The 19413-nt window shown below is 41.2% G+C and overlaps 1 protein-coding gene across 2 annotated transcripts in view; it reads right to left on the bottom strand.

Annotated features, from left to right (window-relative positions):
- Positions 1-19413, bottom strand: part of ABCA13 (ATP binding cassette subfamily A member 13) — a 492370-nt gene that overhangs the window by 346483 nt on the left and 126474 nt on the right. For both annotated transcript variants that reach the window (XM_017956721.3, XM_031665413.1), the window contains 4 exons: positions 9278-9472; positions 6220-6384; positions 5055-5232; positions 2248-2387 (listed from right to left, as the gene is read on the bottom strand). In XM_017956721.3, coding sequence (XP_017812210.3) covers positions 2248-2387; positions 5055-5232; positions 6220-6384; positions 9278-9472 — 678 coding nt within the window. The remainder of the gene's footprint in view (positions 1-2247; positions 2388-5054; positions 5233-6219; positions 6385-9277; positions 9473-19413) is intronic.

Here is a 19413-nt window from a genome sequence, read left to right as displayed (position 1 = left end):
TTAAATAATTTATAGCATGGGCCACTCCAACACTGTAGATAATATTGCTTCACATAGCCCAAGTGGCAAAGCTACAAGCATCTCCCGGCTCTGCAGGACTTTAGACCATGAGTCTAATGACTAGAAACAATTTTCATAAAACCAAATAGCCGTGGCTGACTGCTAGGATAATTCATTCCAGGTACAATGCCATAAAATCAGCTTTATAAGTGCAAAACCAGGACACCTGCATAGAAAGTTGTTAGCCATTTTAAATAAGTGAAAAAGACATCAACTCTTAACACTGCCTGTAAGATCTAAAAGGGGCTAAGCAAGCACCAGTGAAGTCTGGTGATTTTTCAAAAATTCTCATCCTTCTCAGAACACACATGTGGGGCTTAGCACCTCCCCACACCTCTGTCCAGGCCCAAAGTCCTCCCATCTCCACCTCACAGGGGCTTATACAACCCGTCCTTCCAAGTGCTTTGCCCAGTCTTTCTTTCCAGGGAGACCAGCTGCCCCACCCAGCCTGTGCCTCTGCTGCACTGAATGGTCCTTACAGCATAGTATATCTAAATTATTTCTTCAGCTATTTGCCTTCTCTTCCCCACAATAGGGTGAGCTCTTTAAAAGCAGAGATCATCATACTAATTGTTATACCACAGAATACAGCATAATATGCAATGCTGTACTCATATATTAATAATATTAACATAATAATATAGCATACCATTTTTTAAAGTCATGGCCTATTTTTAAATTTTGAATTTAAAATAGAGCTGTGATATGGAGCCATTTTCTGTGAAATTCCTTAAATATCCAAAACCCTAAAAAACTTACTACACTAAGGAAATTCGAATAAGGGCGCAGAGGCTCCAGTCCTGGGATGGTAGCTGTGAGGCCAGAGGTCCTGCCCAACAGAACAGGTCACACCAAGCATATATGGCGATCAATGCCGTTCCATGTGAGAGTACAGACTTTAGGCAAATACCCCTCCAAAAGGACACTTCCAAGGTTTTTTTTAGAAAGTAGAAAGACTACGCCTCTACAAAAAAACAAAACAAAACTAAAAAGTTAGCAGGGCATGGGGGCACACACCTGTAATCTCAGCACTTCGGGAGACTGAGGCAGGAGAACCGCTTGAGCCAAAGAGTGCAAGTTTGCAGTGAGCTATGATTGCACCACTACACTCCAGTCTGGGTGACAGAGCCAGACTCCGTCTCTCCAAAAAACAAAACAAAGCAAAAATTTAAAACATTAAATAAATGTTTTAAAGTTCAAATACCATTCAGAGTAGGCAGAGGTAAATGCAGCCCCTGAGGTAGGTGGCAAAGTGGGAAAGGGAACTTACAGGAAATAGTGCTGTGACCTCACACGGCAACCATGGGTCAGGAGCATGAAACTCGTGAAGGCAAGTTTGATAAAAAATGACTTAACTGCTTATATGATCCCCTGCCATATGATCACAGTTTCCAGGTTATTAATACTACTTGAGGCTTGGAAGTTTAACATGAATAGTACAGATATCTTCTCTTCTGTGTTTGACAATAAGACAAAATTATTCCTATGTCTTTGGTAAAATGTCCCCTTTCCAGGTGCCCAGCTGGCAAGAAAAGACTCCAGGAAAATACAACACAATTATTTAAAAAGAAATTGCAAATATTAGTAATAACAAATCCTGCAGTAAACAGATTTGAGAGGTTAAACAATGTAAGGAAAGGAAAATAAGCAGAGCCATCTAGTGTCTAACTTCCTCTTGGGTAAACCCTGCTTTGGTGTCTTCATCTCACCTTATTCTCCAAAGGGTGAAGCAAAACCTCACAGTGAATTCAGAAACATCACTAACCAAAATACTAACTAACTGCTAATACATCAGTTTGTATGTACCATGTCTGATTCTTTCTTAATTGTTGGATGCACCAGGCAAAACAGATTAGCATTTGTTCTCCAAGTTTTCCTGGAATTACTCCAAACAGTCCTCCTCTCAGTCTCATTGTCCTTGACTTTTAAAATTAGAGTTCTGTAAGTTCACTGCATTAATTATTCTAAATAACAACCCCAACCCCCAAAGTGTCCTCTAAGGGAAGGAGTCAGCAAATCCAGATTTAACAACAACAATGACAGGAAAAACACTCAGGCTAAAATGAAATAGATCCAACATAAGAGCCTTTTACATAATCCAAGGCGCATAATAATTATGTCAGACATTTTTAAAGATTCCTTCCCGATTTAGGAAGGTCTATATGATTCTCATTCATTTTAACTTACCTTTTGAATGACCTTGTTAATTTCTGGAGTGTTTGGTGTATATAGTATTTTTCCATGCAATATGGGTTTTAGGAAGGTCCACACCAAAGCACCATTTGGCAATTGTAGAATTTCCTGATAAAGCTTCAAGCAAAATGGTGCTGTTGCAATTAGAAAGAGAAAAAATACATTACTAATGATACACAATGCCTAGGTTAATAGGGAAATACATTCACATATCCAGGATGCCTCATTTTCAATGATAGACATATTTTTTTCTGACACGACTCTGAACTTTGGGGGTGCTATAGTTTGAATGCCTGACCTCCCAAACCTTAAGCTGAAATTTGATCCCCAGCGTTGGAGGTGGAGCCTAACAAGAGGTCTTTAGATCATGGGGGCAGATCCCTCATGAATGTTTTGGTGCCACTGTCATAGTAATGAGTGTAGTTCTCACTCTATTAGTTCCCAAGAGAGCTGCTTGCTAAAAAAACAAACACACACAAAAACAGCCTGGCACCTCCCTCCTCCCCTTCTCTTGCTTCCTCTCTTGTCCTGTGATCTCTGCACATGGCAGCTCCCCTTCCATTTCTGCCATGAGTGGAAACAGCCTGAGGCCTCACCAGAAGCAGACACTGGTGCTTCTTGCATAGTCCATAGAACTGTGAGCCAAACAAACCTCTTCTCTTTACAAATTACCCAGCATCTGGTATTCCTTTATAGCAACACCAAATAAAGACAGGAGGTAAAACAAGATTTTTTTCCCTGTTACAGTTTTCAGCAGCTCTCATCTCATAAGAAACTTCATGATACTGTGTTCACTTAAGTGACTTCAAAGGCAGGAAAGAATGACTTACATTTTCAAACTAAGTAATCAAAAAGAGTGTTAAATAATGACATGGACACTTGAAAATGAAAACGACAATTAGAAAAATAAATCTGGTTTTTCATCAAGAAAATTCTCATTTCAACAGTCACAATATTGAGATCAGAACTGAGCTTTTCTTATGAAGTCAGCTTTATAAGTTACTACTGAATTGTCTTTAAGGAACCCATGCAGAACTATCAAACTTCCTAATTTTGACATATTAAATTGCCTTATTTTCACGCAAGTACTGAATCCCTCTTGGTGGCTCTCATGAATCTTGTGATGCTAGTTGATTTCAATTAAAGATTTACTTAGCTAAATTGTCTAAATCAATGGTTACCTGATGAGGGTAGATATTTCATCACCATAATGAGTAGGAACTAAATCTTACAAGGTTTTAAGCTAGCGAGGAATACTTCAGTATAACTATTTCTTTACCCATCTAGAGAACATTTAAAATGAAAATATTATTTTAGCTTTATAAGAATAAAATGAAAATACTACCTTAGACTTAATACTGTGATTTATAAATACTCAAGGTATGATTGTTGTGGTTGTTTTAAATGTTACTTTCATCTTCCCAAACTCCCCATTTGAAAGGAAAAAAAATTATTTGACAAGTACAATAAAATTGATGGAAATACTTCCCTCTAAAGTATAAATTAAGAATACGACGGCCGGGCGCGGTGGCTCAAGCCTGTAATCCCAGCACTTTGGGAGGCCGAGACGGGCGGATCACGAGGTCAGGAGATCGAGACCATCCTGGCTAACACAGTGAAAATCCATCTCTACTAAAAAAAAATACAAAAAACTAGCCGGGCGACGTGGCGGGTGCCTGTAGTCCCAGCTACTCGGGAGGCTGAGGCAGGAGAATGGCGTAAACCCGGGAGGCGGAGCTTGCAGTGAGCTGAGATCCGGCCACTGCACTCCAGCCTGGGCGACAGAGCCAGACTCCGTCTCAAAAAAAATAAATAAATAAATAAGAATATGACTACATAATACATTTTTAAACCATTAATTATAGAAGTTGTTCTTACTGAAATTTAATGACTTACTCTTTACATTACAAGCTTAATATGAACAGGAGCAATTTTACTGCAGGAAAAAAGCACAGTCATGATATGTACAAAACTAAAAATTTTAACTCAGAAATCCCGACATGGGACCTACAGAAACTATGAGATGACAGATGTGTGTTGTCTTACACCATTAAGTGTGCAATGATTGTCATGCAGCATAGAAAATGAATACACTAGGATGCATTTATACCCTTATGCTAAGGCGCCAATACTCGTCATCTCCATTGCATCTCACAACAAGCTTATAAGCTAGGTGCTACTGTTTCCATGTTATAAATGAAACCAACATGATGCAGACACATAAAACAACGTGACCAAAAATGCACAACTGATGGAGCTGAACTGTCTAAACCCCAAAACCTCACCAGCATGTTTATTCTGCCTTACTAATAAAAACGTTTCCACTTAAATTGGGGCCAAAAAATTACATATTAATTTGCATTGATTTGTACCTATCGTGCGTATTCACTTGTACCTGAGCTTCACAGAGAGCAAATTTGGAGGTGGCCACAGACAAGTTCTCTTCATTATTATAATATAGCCATTTGCATGGACCAAAGCAGTGCTCATGGTCTTTTTGCCTGGACCCTCACCAATACTGGTTAGCCTGGGAAACCAATAGGGTTGGGGTTTCAGGTGTTTTAGACACTTCCTTGGTGACACAGTTCCTTAGTGACCCAGGTGAGAGGATTTGTTTGTGCTCAAAGGCACTAGGACTGTTCAAAGTCAGCTGCCATGCCAGCATTTGGGGAGGTGGAAGCAGAAGATTTATGTATATAGCAACCTTATACACAGACAGAATACTTAGTATAAAGTAGGGCCAATTATCAAGATACAAATGAATCTAAACACATATATATATTACTACTATCCTATCTTACTTGAATCTTCAGGGATGTTGAATTTTTCTTTGTCATCTTCTAAGAGTTCGTTAACTCTGGGCAAATTAATGAACATATTAGAATTGCTAAGGAATGATGCTTGGTCCTTGCAAACCAACTTCATCACAGACTGGAAAGAACCAAAGGCTGAACTTCTGGCCTGGACATTTTGTGAAACCTGAGAAAATAAGAAAACTAAATTGCAACTACATTGTGACTTAAAATAATTCTTTCACATACTTCTGAAAGTCTAGTTCCTTCCTGCACTGAATGTACAAGATATTCAACAAGTCAAAAGAATCGAATGTCTGCTTTAGAGTTTTCTGTCCTGGGATACCTTTTGAAACACTACGGTAATTTTTCTGGCCAACATACCTGGTAGAAGAGGGAAATGTCATACCTACACACACACACACACACACACACAGATAAGGCCTTACTATTTGTCCAGTAATAAATTATTAATCCGTAAAATATCACTAATTCAGACTAATTACTAGTCTTAATGTGTGTCTATGCTACCAAGATATCCAGATATTTTATATCTATACAAATTATCTATCACATGATGGACTTACAATATGTCTCCATGGCAGCTCTGAGAACATTGTTATCTTGCTCCTCATCCTGCACCTCCAACCCTAAAAATTCCACACTCCTCCTCATTCATGCCCAGTCAGTTCCATCCCAGGCAAAGAGAGTTCAAGCAAAACCTAATATTAAGCCACTAAACTAAATCAAGTTTGTGTTTGCATTTGCAATAAATGATTTGTAATTTGTAAACCAATTATTTATAAGGAAATAAATGTTTTAAGGTTTTTGAAAGCAATTTGCTCTCTGAATTAAGTTAAACAGGCCCTTGAAATCTCATCTGTGCAATAATTGAGTTAGTAATTTCTTACTTCATAGATAATGCATGTACTATCCCAATCTCCACACTGGCGGAATGTGGATCAACAGTGTCAGTTTCATGCAGTTTTTGGAGAGATGCCAGGCCTTATTCTATGTTATGCTGTTGCTTCCAGAGATATGAAGAGGTACTTCCATTCCGGTATTTTGCTCTCTAATGCAAATTTTAGATGTGGGAAGATAAAGGAAAAAAGGTGCAAATACAAAGAAGGGGCAAATTTGAATATTTCCCTAGGGACAAAGATGAATCACACACCTGTTGAAAGTCCAGTGTTTCTAGCAAGGCAGTGATTTTAAATGTGTGAAGAAACCCAGGAAGATGCTCAAAGATGTGCTGGGCTTTGGCAAGCAAGGAGCTGAGGCTGGAAACTACATCCAACAAGGAGTTGAGCAAGTCATTTGCTTCAGAAGGCATCAGAGTCTAAAGGACAAAACAAAAACAAAACAAAACAGCATGAAATAACCAACACTGTATTTTTACCCTCACAAGCATCTTTTGAGCTGGGAAAACTTGTTTATTTGATTATTTTCTGTCTCGAACTTCAGAGACGCCTTTGCTGTACTATACGAAAGTCCTCTTCGTTGGAGTATATATAGCTCAGGTGTTTTGGAGCACACTGAATTGCACTAGCATTGTTAAAATGTAAACTAGAAACAAATGTGATCTATCATTAAAATTCAAATCATTTGTCAAATATTTCTTTGTATCTTTGTAGTGACCAAGGTGGAAATTTGAGAAGAGGCTCAAAATACAAGCAGTCCTTATATGTGAAGCAATTTACATTAATCTACTGCTTTACTGTATTCATAACATTCACACATCATCTCAGTCCTCCTAATACCTTGCAGATGTCCAATATAGTGTTCACTTTGTGGATGAGAAAACTGGGGCTTGAAGAGACTAAAAGTCTTCCTGAAGTCTCACAGTTAGAAAAGTTTAGGGATGGGAATTTAACCCCGATTCTTTAAAAATGTCGGTACCCTTTGAAGCTTACTTATGCTATAACCAACTGAAATGCTCTGTATTTTACATGGTTTTTTTTTTGTTTTTTTGTTTTTTTGGGTTTTTTTTGCATATTCTCAGTTCTACACTGGAAGCAGGGCAGGGCTTTTCTTCTGTCTTGATCATTTATGTAGCTACTGGGAATAAAATAGCAACAGGAAATATTAGTTGCTCGATAAATATTTGTTGGATGAACGGATAAATGAGGAAATGCCAGCTCTTTGCACAGAGCAGGGAAAATCACAGCTAATTTCCACCGACGGTCATTGGCATACTGAATTTTCTGTTTTCCAGGCTGGGGCAGAGGAACCCAATTGTCACTGCTTCTTATTTTTGCTCATTAGTGTTCTAGCTGCTAGCTCTGCAGATGACTTCCAGGGCTCCGAGATCACAGCTCCATCCTTCACAGAGGCACTCTGCTTCTAATGATGGAGTTCTGTCCGTTCATACTACAAAGACAACTCTAGCAGGAGAAATGGTGTGTAACTTTTGTCACTTTTTCTACTCATCTTTCTAATTACAGCTGCCCTTTAAAAAAGTGGCACACAGTGACTGGTTCCTGACTTATAGTGGGGAGTGACAGAGATCCAGCGCAGCTCCAACAGACCAGATTGATGTGCCAAATTAATATAGCAAATTGTGCTTTGCTGAAGGCTTCAGAAATTCATTGTCAGCTGAGTGAATCAGAAAGTACATGGACTTGGGAGTGAGCTGCACCTGCATGTGACTCTCACATGGAGGTGGGGCTGCCCTAGCATCCTGAGCAATATCTCGTATTTAATCAACTTTCATAAAGCCTTGCATATAGAAGGTACCTGAAAAACAAGTGCTGTTGTTATTAATGATGATGTCATTTTCACTGTGTCTGGGAGACTGAATCTAACCCACTATCTTATCCTTCAAAGGAATCTTGGTACAGATGATGGCCCTTGTCGAAGTAATTATGTGGGCCTCTACAAGCACTTACTTCAACTCGGGGACCTTTGTGCACATAACAAAGTGGCCACTAAAGTACCATCGTGCCAATGGGAGCTCTGTTTCCCACAAGGCAAACTGCAAAGTTGGAAGAGAGGCTGTGGTGAGCAAAGGCAGAGCTAAACCATAAGCACGTTAGCAAGAAATATGAATTCCACCAAGATAGAGGTGGGTTTGCAAATTATGGGGACGCAAGAAATGTTTATCCTCCTCTTTATGGGTTTAAAATGTAATCGTTCTGAAAACGAATATTTGTTCTCTGTGTGTGTGTGTGTGTGTGTGTGTGTGTGTGTTCCAACATATACCCCCTGGACTCTTGAAGTAATAGAAAGTAAGGAAATCATGTGTGGCTGAAATGGCAGATCTACCCTTTGCTGACTCTAAAACTGTTCTCCCAGACTCGGGGTGCCTACAGCCACCTTACCATACTACAAACCCTGCAGCCCCTCTAATGAACCTAGAGGTTATGAAATACTTCCCTAAAGGGAAAACAATGGTACTTGGAGCAAGATCAATGCCTAAGGGTAGGAAGGGAAGCTTCTGGAAACTTAAGTAAAGATTCAAAGAGTGGAGGCCAGAAGGAGGAGAAACTTCTGGAAGGGGCAGCTTGAGAGCAGTGAGCTGTGGTTGGGAGCTGGGTCACCTTTACATGGGTTCTGGGCCCGTCTGGAAAGTGCTGGGCCTCCTCACTTCCCACTCTCCACTCTCTCCTGCCGACATCATCGTCTTTGGCCTCCTCCAGCCCCTCCCTGCCCTCACACTGCTGCTTGTCAGAGGATCACAGGGCAAGTACAGAGCCAGCACACACAGGGAATTGGGCTTCCTGTGCTGCCAACCCCTCCACATTCTCTCCAGCACGGGCCCTGGCAGAGCTGGATGCTTCCTGTTGACTGATAGAACCTTGGTGCGGGGAGCAGCACCTAACTTGGGCCGCTCAGGAGTGGACCATGCACAATCCCAGCCTCCTCAAACATGCTCCAGGGAGGTGGCCCTTACAGAGGAGAGAACCCCTGGCATTAGGAAGTGGTGGTGCGTTTTTGCAGTGGGTCCTTCCACAATGAGCATGGAGACCACCAAAAACTCTGTCCCAATGCCCTGACACCTGTCTCCAAGGGCCCCCTGAAGGCTCTCCTGAACATCCCTTTATTACAACAAAGTCTTCTTGAGCCCCACCCTGGAGTCAGCAGACAGGTGACACTAGAGGCTGGTGGAGGCCACTGCAGAGTGGCCGGGTGCTCCTCTCCCACTGTAGCACCCCCAGGACTACCCTACTTATCTGCAGCCACCACAGCAGACTCCTGCAGAGGACCGCCCCGAGCCAGCATGCTCCCCATACCTTGTAAATGAAAGCTCGCACATCCAGGTTTTGACTCAGCAACACAATCAGAAGATATACTTTTGACGCCGGCAGGCCACAGAGTTCCTGCGTCGCGATCCGAGATTTTTCCCCTTTGGGAAATGTCAGCAGGAGATGAAGGATTTCATGATCACACTTTCCAGACAGAGCTACGGTGAGGGCACTGAAGAGAACCTGTTTCAAAGCACAGAGATCAGAAGTGAGGATACCTATGACATCGTGTGCTTCACCACCTCAGGCTGGAGCTTCATCAGCATGGAGTCACCCAAGACTGGGTTTCCCGGCTCCAGGGACTGACCTGCAGATGCGGGGAGCCCAAACTGTGGTTCGATTCTCAACATTTTGATGGAAATGTTTCTGAAGTGTCCACATCATTCTCTGACTTCTTATAAAATTTGCCCTCGCTTGGGGTCTTTGGATCACCCTTCTGAAACTCTGTCCCTCTGCTCTCCACGAGGCTCACTCGAATGCTCACCAAGCCCCCGACCCTCCGACGCCAGCCTCGTAGTTAGCATCTGTGTCTTGTTTGATATTAAGTCTTACCCTGGGCTTTCAGTTTATCAGCTTCCACTTTTCACTGTCATCAGTGTGAAGCTGATATTTTTTGCCTCCTTCATTTTTAGATTGAAAACAGGATTGCCAAGCTTGTTATATACATTTTAAAAGCAAGTAAACTCAGAAGGAGGCACTGAGGACAACTTATATTAGTCTCTGGTTTATTACTATCATGCATCGCAATTAAAGCCTTTGACGTACCTCTTCATTTGGGCATGCTTTTCAGTTAAGGGCATTTGTGAGATACCAAATTACAAAGCAAAATAAAACAAAAACCATACTTCCTGCTCCACATTTTTGTTCCTGATGGGCATAATTGCTATGAAGCATTCAGGCCAACTGAGGCCGAAGTGCATGAACCCATGTGAATAGGAACCATGCGCACTGAATAAGAGCACGGAGAACTCAACAGATGCCATAAAATGTCCCCCAAATACATTAAGAGATAGATAATGGTGTAGTAGTCAGGGTCCTCCAGAGAAACAGAACCAATAGAATGTGTATGCATGTGTGTGTGTGTGTGTGTGTGTGTGTGTGTATGCAATCATGTGTCTCATGATGACAAGGATACATCTGGGAAATGCACCACTGGGTAATTTTTTAATTGTGTGGACATCATAGCGTGCACTTACAGCATCCTAGAAGATACAGCCTACTACATACCTAGGCTATAGGGTATGGTCTATTGCTCCTAAACTACAAACCTCTACAGTACGTCACTGTACTGAATCCTGTAGGCAATTGTTCCACAGTGGTATTTGTGTGGCTGAACATATCTAAACATAGAAAAGGTACAGTAAAAATACAGTACTATAATCTTAAGGGATGACCATCCTATATGGGGTCCATTGTTGACCAAAATATCGTTATCTGGTACATAATGACAAGCTGCATATATGGTGGTAGTCCCATAAGATTATAATGGAGATGAAAAAATTGCTATCTTCTAGTGACATCAGCCATTGTAATGTTGTAGCCCAGTGTATTATTCAAGTGTTTGTGGCAGTGCCGGCGTAAACAAACCTGCCGCACTGACATTCATAGTAAAAGTATCACACACGTAATTATATACAGTACATAATAGTGACAAGGATAATAAATGACTATATTACTTGTTTATGTACTAACTGCACTATATTCTCGTTATTTTAGAGTATACTCTTTCTAGTTATTAAAAAAAAGTTAACTGAAAACAGCCACAGGCAAGTCCCTCAGGAGGTGTCCAGAAGAAGGCATTGTTGTCACAGGAGACGACAGCTCCATGCATGTTATTGTCCCTGAAAACCTCCCAGTGGGACAAGATGTGGAGGTGGAAGACAGTGGTATTCATGATCTTGACCTCATGTAGGCCTATGCTAGACTGTGTGTTTGTGTCTTAATTTTTAACAATACAGTTTTAAAAGTTAAAAGTAAAAAAATCTCAAAATAGAAAAAGCTTATAGAATAAGGACATAAAGGAAAACAGTTGTACAGCTGTGCAATGTATTTGTGTTTTAATGTAAGTGTTATCACTGAAGAGTCCAAAGGTTTTTTAAAATTTTAAAGTTTCGGCCGGGTGCAGTGGCTTACACCTATAATCCCAGCATTTTAGGAGGCCAAGGCAGACAGATTGCCTCAGGTCAGGAGTTTGAGACCAGTCTGGTCAACATGGTGAAACCCTGTCTCTACTTAAAATACAAAAAAAAATTAGTCAGGTGTGGTAGCATGCACGTGTAATCCCAGCTGCTCGGGAGGCTGAGGCAGGGTAATTGCTTGAACTGAGGAGGTGGAGGTTGCAGTGAGCCAAGATCACGCCACTGCACTTCAGCCTGGGCAACAGAGCAAGACTCCGTCTTAGAAAAAAAAGTAAAATAAAATGTATAAAGTAAAAAATGTTACAGTAACCTAAGGTTAATCTATGATTGAAGAAAGAATTTTTTTTAATATATAAATTTAGAAACACACAGTATTTATTGAGTCTACAGTGGTGTACAGGCATGTCCTAGGCCTTCACATTCACTTGCCGCTCACTGACTGACTCACCCAGAGCAACTTCCAGTCCTGTAGCTTTATTCCTGCCAAGTACCCCATACAGGCATACCATTTTTAAATCTTTTATATCATATTTTTCAGTACCTTTTCTATGTTTAGAACAGGTATCGTAAAATATGTTCTTGTGTTTTCTATGTTTTGATATACAAATACTTACCACGGTGTGACAATTGCCTACAGCATTCACTAGAGTAACCTGCTGTACTCTAGAGTGACATGCTAGAAAGTAATTAAGACAAATCTTCTATGGCAAATGCAGAAAGGACTCTTATTGAGCCAGCTTGGGTTGCTGCTCATGAAAAGCCAGGGCGATTCCCCTGAGTTGGGGGTTTGGATGAGGCCCATTTTCAGGGATGGTTTTATGCAAAAGCCTATTTTGTGGGATTGATCAAGGAGAGGTTCCTCTTGCGAAAGCAAAGGGTAGATGTGTTTAGGTTTACAGACTAGGAGCAACAGGCCATACCATACAGCCTAGGTGTGTAATGGCTGTACCAGCTAGGTTTGTGTAAGTACCCTCTATGTAATGTTCACAGAATGGTGAAATCGCCTAACGATGCATTTCTCAGAATGAACCTAGTCATTAGGTGACACATAACATATATACACGGAGAGAGATTTACTTTAAGGAATTGGCTTATGCAAATGTGGGAGCTGGCAAACCTGAAATCTGCAGGGTAGGCCAGCGGGCTGGGGACCCAGGAAGGAGCTGACATTGCAGCTCACGTCTGCAGGCTGCCTGGAGATGGAAATTACTCTTCCTTGGGGGACTTTGTTATTTTCTTTTTGCCTTCAACTGATTGGATAAGGCTGACTCATATTATGGAGAGTAATCTTTACTCAACGTCTACTGATTTAACTGTTACTGTCATCTAAAAAATACCTGCACAGGGACATTTAGAATAATGTGTGAGCAAATATCTGAGTACTGCAGCTTAACCAAGTTGACATACAAAATTAATCATCACAAATGGCTATGATACTCTACTATGCTAGTGTGCATTTTGAGTCTTTAAGAAAAAATATTAAGTATTTTCATCGCTAATTTACCAAGAAGACGTTTTTTCACATAGGACTTGCATTGTGCAAACACACACTGGTGAAATTTTCCTTAATGCCACTGTTTTCAATCACGCTGTCTCTGGACAAAGGGGAAGCTCTCAGGAGGAGGTTGGGAGCAGAATATAGGCATCTACCCTTTGCTTTCACAAGAGGAGCCTCTCTTTGATCAATCCCACAAAATAGGCTTTTGCATAAAACCATCCCTGAAAATGGGCCTCATCCAAACCTCCAACTCAGGGGACTCGCCCTGGCTTTTCATGAGCAGCAACCCAAGCTGGCCTAATAAGAGTCCTTTCTGCATTTGCCATAGAAGATTTGTCTTAATTACTTTCTAGCATGTCACACAGTGGTCCCCATGCAAGATCATATTTAATACATTTTTTAGAGTGTAGTCCCAGGACAAAAAATATTTGTCCTGAAATTGTTTACATCTCTTTTTACCAAATAGAGAGGATCCCACGCCCTGTCATGTGGAAGCTCCGCAGTCACAATGTACAGAAGCAACAGCCCCAGCAGCACATTTGCTCCCTCTCCTTTCCTGTGGTTTTCCAAACATTACTATTTATCTTTTAAAGATAGTATTGTGTTCATTGTTCCTGTTGGAGAGTAGGTAGGAGGGGAGGACGTTTAGAAAAACAAAGACAACACTGAGTTGTGCTTGATTGAAAACATCTTGTGTGATTTCTATTCAAAGCAAAACAGGCACCTTTTATCTCAGGCTTTGCATAGGCTAATGCTGCAAATTATCAGAAACAGAATGCCAACTTCCTGCTGATTTTCCTGTGTGTCCGTGTTTGGCTTGGAAAGCTGGAAGGGGGCTGAGGATCCAGGGCAATGCCTCTCTGCCCTGCGAGCCTGGCTCATACACACTTGGCCACTTAGATAATTATCTGGGTATTTATGTGGTTTAAAAATGACAAAGATCCTTAGGAGAGGCATTTGCATTTTTAGCAAGAGCTTTGTTTATTGGACATCTGCCGAAACCCAAATTGCATTCAGAGGAGAGCACCAGAGATGGCCTCGGTGTTGCCCAGCTGCTCATTGTAGACTCAGAGGTTGGGAAAGCATGGGAGGAAAGGCTGCCCTCAGCCCAGCTGTGACCAGAAAGGAAACACAGACAGTGATTCGAGGGAACTGGAGATGATGGGGAGAGAGATTCTGCCAAGTTAGAATTTGTAAGACAAGAAAATGAAAGGAGGGCAGGTATTTAAAAATAGACCGTACACACTTCAGAGAGGAGCAGTGTGGCTCTCTGCCATTGGAGACCCATTTGAGCTCAGAGCTGCTCACGGGATAATGAGGCAAGTACATTAGAGATGAGCATCAGAGGGCAGGAGAAGGCTGCGAGAACCTGTCCAGAAGGACTGAAGCCACACTGTGGCAAGGTGGTGGATTCTGACTCCAACTCTTACTATCTGACTTCCTAAAAGCTGCTTAACGTCTACAAGCTTCAGTTTCTTTGTCTATACTACTAGGGATGACAATAAAAGACAAAGGACTCCAAAGGGTTGTTAGGAGAATTAAATGAGATGTAAAGCATTCAGCTCAGGGGTAGTGTATATAAGTGCTCAAAAATGACATTACTACTAAGAAGCCTATCAGTCACTACTAGCAAAAGCACAGTTTTGACTTACAGGATATTAAAGGGAAAAGATGAATAAGAATTAAGTGGGTTTATTGTTAAGGATGATGATTACACTTAAGAGAACTAATTAATTCCTTCTGGGGTTTTCATATTCCTAAAGAGAACCATCTTCACACTGGAAGGGTAAAACAGGATGCCTAAAAGCTCTGTGGATAAGCACCCTGGCAGCTGGCCTCTAGGTGCCAATGGTGTCCTTGCCCAGTGAGGCAGGCATCATCTGGCTGCAGTTCCTTGTTTTCTCAATTTTTATTTTAGGTTTATGGGGTACTTGCAGGTTTGTTACATGTGTAAGTTGTGTGTTGCTGAGGTTTGGTGTGTGAACCATCACATCACCCAGGTAGTGAGCATTGTGCCCCATAGGTGGTTTTTCAACCCGTTTTCCCCCTTCCATCCTCCCCATCTAGTAGTGCCCCTCTAGTAGTCCCTCATGTCTGTTGTTCCACCAAGCTGACTGGCCAGAAAATGTAAGTCAAACCATTACGAGATCCCCTACTCACAACCAGTCAGAAAGGCTATTATTAAAAAGTCAAAAAATAAAAGATGTTTGTGAGATTGTAGAAAAAGGGAACATTTATACACTGTTGGTGGGAATGTAAATTAGTTCAGCCACTGTGGAAAGCAGTGTGGGGATTTCTCAAAGAACTTAAAGCAGAACTACCATTCAGTCAGCGCTGGGTGGCTCACGCCAGAATCCCAGCACTTTGGGAGGCCGAGGTGGGCGGATCATGGAGATCGGCGACCGTCGGTGAAACCCTCTGTCTCTTACTAAAAATACAAAAAAATTAGCCGGGCACGTGGCGGGCGCTCAGTCCCCTACCTCGGGAGGTTGAGGCAGGAGAATGGCGTAACTCCCGGGAGGTGGCATGGAGCTTGCAGTGAGCCTAGGACGCGCCACTGCACTCCAGCCTGGGAGACAGAGCGAGACTCCGCCCAAAAAAAAAAAAAAAAAAAAAGAGAACTACTCATTCAGCCTCACAGTTCCCTCAGTGAGGCCACGTCTGCTGTCCGGCCACCCTCTCCACCAGAACTGTCTCCATTTCCAGTTCCCTCTCTCCCTGTTTCCTCTTCATGCCTTCAGAAAGAGTGACATTTCTACTATCTACAGTTTTTAAGAAGTCATGATGGAAATAAAAACTATCTAGGTTTTATTTTGTAAAGTAGACTTTAGAAATTACTAATAGACGATAACGTCAATTCTGGAAGAATTCTGATCATGGATTATCAAAAAGATTATGTGTAAGCCCTTGAAGAAAAAGAAAATTACTGAAAACCATGTCGATACAGTCATGATCAACGAGCCATGTCAATATAAAGTCATTTTCCTTTAACGATGAAATTATTAGGCTAATAACTTACCAAGACACCCCAGACAGACCTGTTGCAACTGATTTAAGAGCCCAAACAAATAAATAGGTGTTAGGTGATACCTTCCTACGCCATGGTAATCTTTCTGCACTAACGACTTGGATGGAAATATAAGATACTCTCATGTTTTGGTGACTGATGAAGTTGAGAGAAAAAATGATACTTTGCAAATTAAAGTATCAGAATTTGGTATTTAAAAACACCTTGAAAGAATATCCAATTAACCAAAACAGCATGGTATTGGTTAAAAAAAAACACAGACACATAGACCAATGTAACTAACAGAAAATAAAGAGTCCAGAAATAAGGCTGTACAACTATAACTATCTGATCTTTAACAAACCTGACAAAAACAAGCAATGGAGAAAGGATTCCCTCTTCAATAAATGGTGCTGAGATGACTGGCCAGCCATGTGCAGAAGATTGAAATTGGACTCCTTCCTTATGCTATACAAAAATCAACTCAAGATGGGTTAAAGATTTAAATGTAAAACCCAAAACTATAAAAACCGTGGAAGACAACCTAGGTAATACTATTCTGGACATAGGAATGGGCGAAGAGTTCATGATGAAGATGCCAGAAGCAATCTCAAGAAAAGCAAAAATTGAAAAATGGGACCTAATTAAACGAAAGAGCTTATGCACAGAAAAAGAAACTATCAATAGAATAAACAGACAATCTACAGAATGGGAGGTTTTGCAAACTATGCATCTGACAAAGGTGTAATACCCAGAATCTATAAAGAACTTAAAAAATTTTACAAGAAAAAAAGCCTCATTAAAAAGTGGGCAAAGGACATGAACAGATACTTTTCAGAAGAAAACATACATGCAGCCAACAAGCATATGAAAAAAATCTCAATAATACTGATCATTAGAGACATGCAAATCAAAACCACAGTGAGATACCATCTCACATCAATTAGAATGATTATTATAAAAAGTCAAAAAAGTAACCGATTCTGGCGAGGTTGCAGAGAAAAGGGAATATTTATACACTCCTGGTGAGAATGTAAATTAGTTCAACCATTGTGGAAACCAGTGAGGCGATTCCTCAAAGAACTAAAAAGAGAACTACCATTTGACCCATTACTGGGTGTATACCCAAAGGAATATAAATCACTCTACCATAAAGATACCTGCACATGTATGTTCATTGCAACACTATTCACAATAGCAAAGACACGAAACCAACCTAAATGTCCATCAAGCGCAAACTGGATAAAGAGAATGTGGTATATAAACACCATGGAATACTATGCAGCCATAAAAAGAACAAGGTTATGTCCTTTGGAGGGACATGGATGGAGCTAGAGGCCATTATCCTCAGCAAACTAACACAGGAACAGAAAATCAAATACCACAAATTCTCACTTATAAGTTGGAGCTAAATAATGAGAACACATGGATACAAAGAGGGGAACAAAGCACACTGGGGCCTACTTGAGGATGGAGGTTGGAAGGAGGGAGAGAATCAGAAAAAATAATTATTGGATACTAGGCTTAATACCTGGGTGATGAAATAATCTGTACTACAAACCCCCTGACACGAGTTTACCTGTATAACAAACCTGCACATGCACCCCTAAGCCTAAGATAAAAGTTTACTTTTTAAAAATAAAAACGAAAAAATATTGTGCCAAAACTAGCAAGAAGTATTTTTGCAAAGATCAATGCCAATTGGGGAATTAAGTTTTAAAAATATTTACATAAGTGCAAGTAGGAGAAGAGGAAACCCATCGGCAAGCAGTAATTTTCTTAGAACCATTAATTTATAATAAATTGAAGCAATAACATCATGTGATGGAAGAATAACACAGTTCAAGTTCAAAGACCTGGGTTTGATTTCAGGCCCTCTCCCAGCTGTGACTTCCACCGCCCCACATTCATCTGTGAAAGAAGAGAAATGCCCTGCTCAGAGGGAGTTAAATGAGACACAAATGCCCTTAGCACAATATTCATTTCTCAGGATTCTTAATGAGCAAATAAGGTAATGTGGCTTTCATAAACCTAAGAAACGCTAGCTGAGTTAATGGAAGGAGAGTAGCTGGAATTTCACTTCATTTTAGTGAATGTTTAATGAGAACCCACCATATTTACTGAGAATACTCTGGTCGAACAACAAATCAAAGAAGAGAAAAGCCCTACTCTAAGAGCACCAGAGAACGAGATGGTGGTGGATGGGTGTGTGCATTTCATTCTGGGAACCCTGGATTACAAGGACCATAAACCCCAACGTCATGATGTGGCGACAGAGCCAGACAAGCAGTCTAGGGCATAGGAGGGACTCTCTCTAGAATGAGACGCTGCACACAACAGATGGTGTCTTCCAGGAAACTTCAGGCCAAACTTCTCGTGATCCCAGAAACCCGTAACTCTAGTCACACATTAATTACTTTTTGTCTTCAGAGAAAGGAGAGGAAAAAAAAAAAAAAAAAAAAAAAAAACACAGAATAAGCAGATTTTGACCAGTGTCTGCTCTGAAATGAGTTTCACCAAGAACTATCTGTTGAAGCTTTTCAGGAAACAAACTTCATGTATTAAAACAAAGGCAATGTGTAATGTTTCCAAACTCCTAAGAGGAATCTCTCCCTCCCCATAAATTGTGCCCAGCAGCTCTGTTAATGACGCAACCAACAGAACCAGCCCCCAGGACCGGCCCCAAGTGAGATAAGGAAATTTGACCAGATTCACTAAACTCAATCATTTCTGCTCAAAAGAAACAGAAAAACAGATTCCGAATACCATTCCATTTGAAGGAGCCTCCCAGAAGAGATCGGAACTTTCAGGGGAAGCCCTCTCCCTTCCTCCTTAAGATTTGTGGGGCGGGGAGGACAAATCCACTGCGGATTGTGAAAAAGTATTCCTCTTCCAAGCAAAAGTCCTCTGAACGCTGCCCAATTGTTTAGCACAGAAAATAAAGGGGCAGAAGGCCGACTTGATTGCTGTCTCAATCTATATGGGTCCTGACACTTTGACCTCATTGTTAATTTTAAAATAATAAAAATTTGGTCCAACACAAGGAAGGAAGTCATTGTTGATTCGAATGTGTGCCTGAAACATGGGAACACGGCGTGAAGTGGATGGGTGCTTCACAGGGCAGGTGGACAGGATCCAAGCCCAGGACAGAAGGCTGGGCTAGATGGGCTCCAGTGTCCAGCAAACCCCTGTGATTTGTGGTTTTAATTGGGTGATGCTGACATTAGAGAATGGAGCTCTGCAAGAAAAAGGAAATTCCCATAGGTGGGTGCCCATGGCAGGTTCTCTGCAGCCAGGGAAGAGGGCAGGAAACAAAAATGAGATGGTATCCATTCATCTGCTGCCTTTCCCTCCTTCTGCTCACTCCCGCCTCTGGTCTTTTGATAGGAATGTCCCCAGCTCTGTGACTCTCACATAACTCATTATATGCTCATCATCATTCCAGTCTGACGTCCATCTTCACTGATTCAGGGAGGCTTCC

The sequence above is a fragment of the Papio anubis genome, chromosome 4, assembly GCF_008728515.1.
Source record: "Papio anubis isolate 15944 chromosome 4, Panubis1.0, whole genome shotgun sequence".
In the NCBI taxonomy this organism is placed as follows: Eukaryota; Metazoa; Chordata; class Mammalia; order Primates; family Cercopithecidae; genus Papio; species Papio anubis.
Note: the sequence above shows the minus strand (reverse complement) of the source record. Positions and strands in the feature narration are given on the sequence as shown.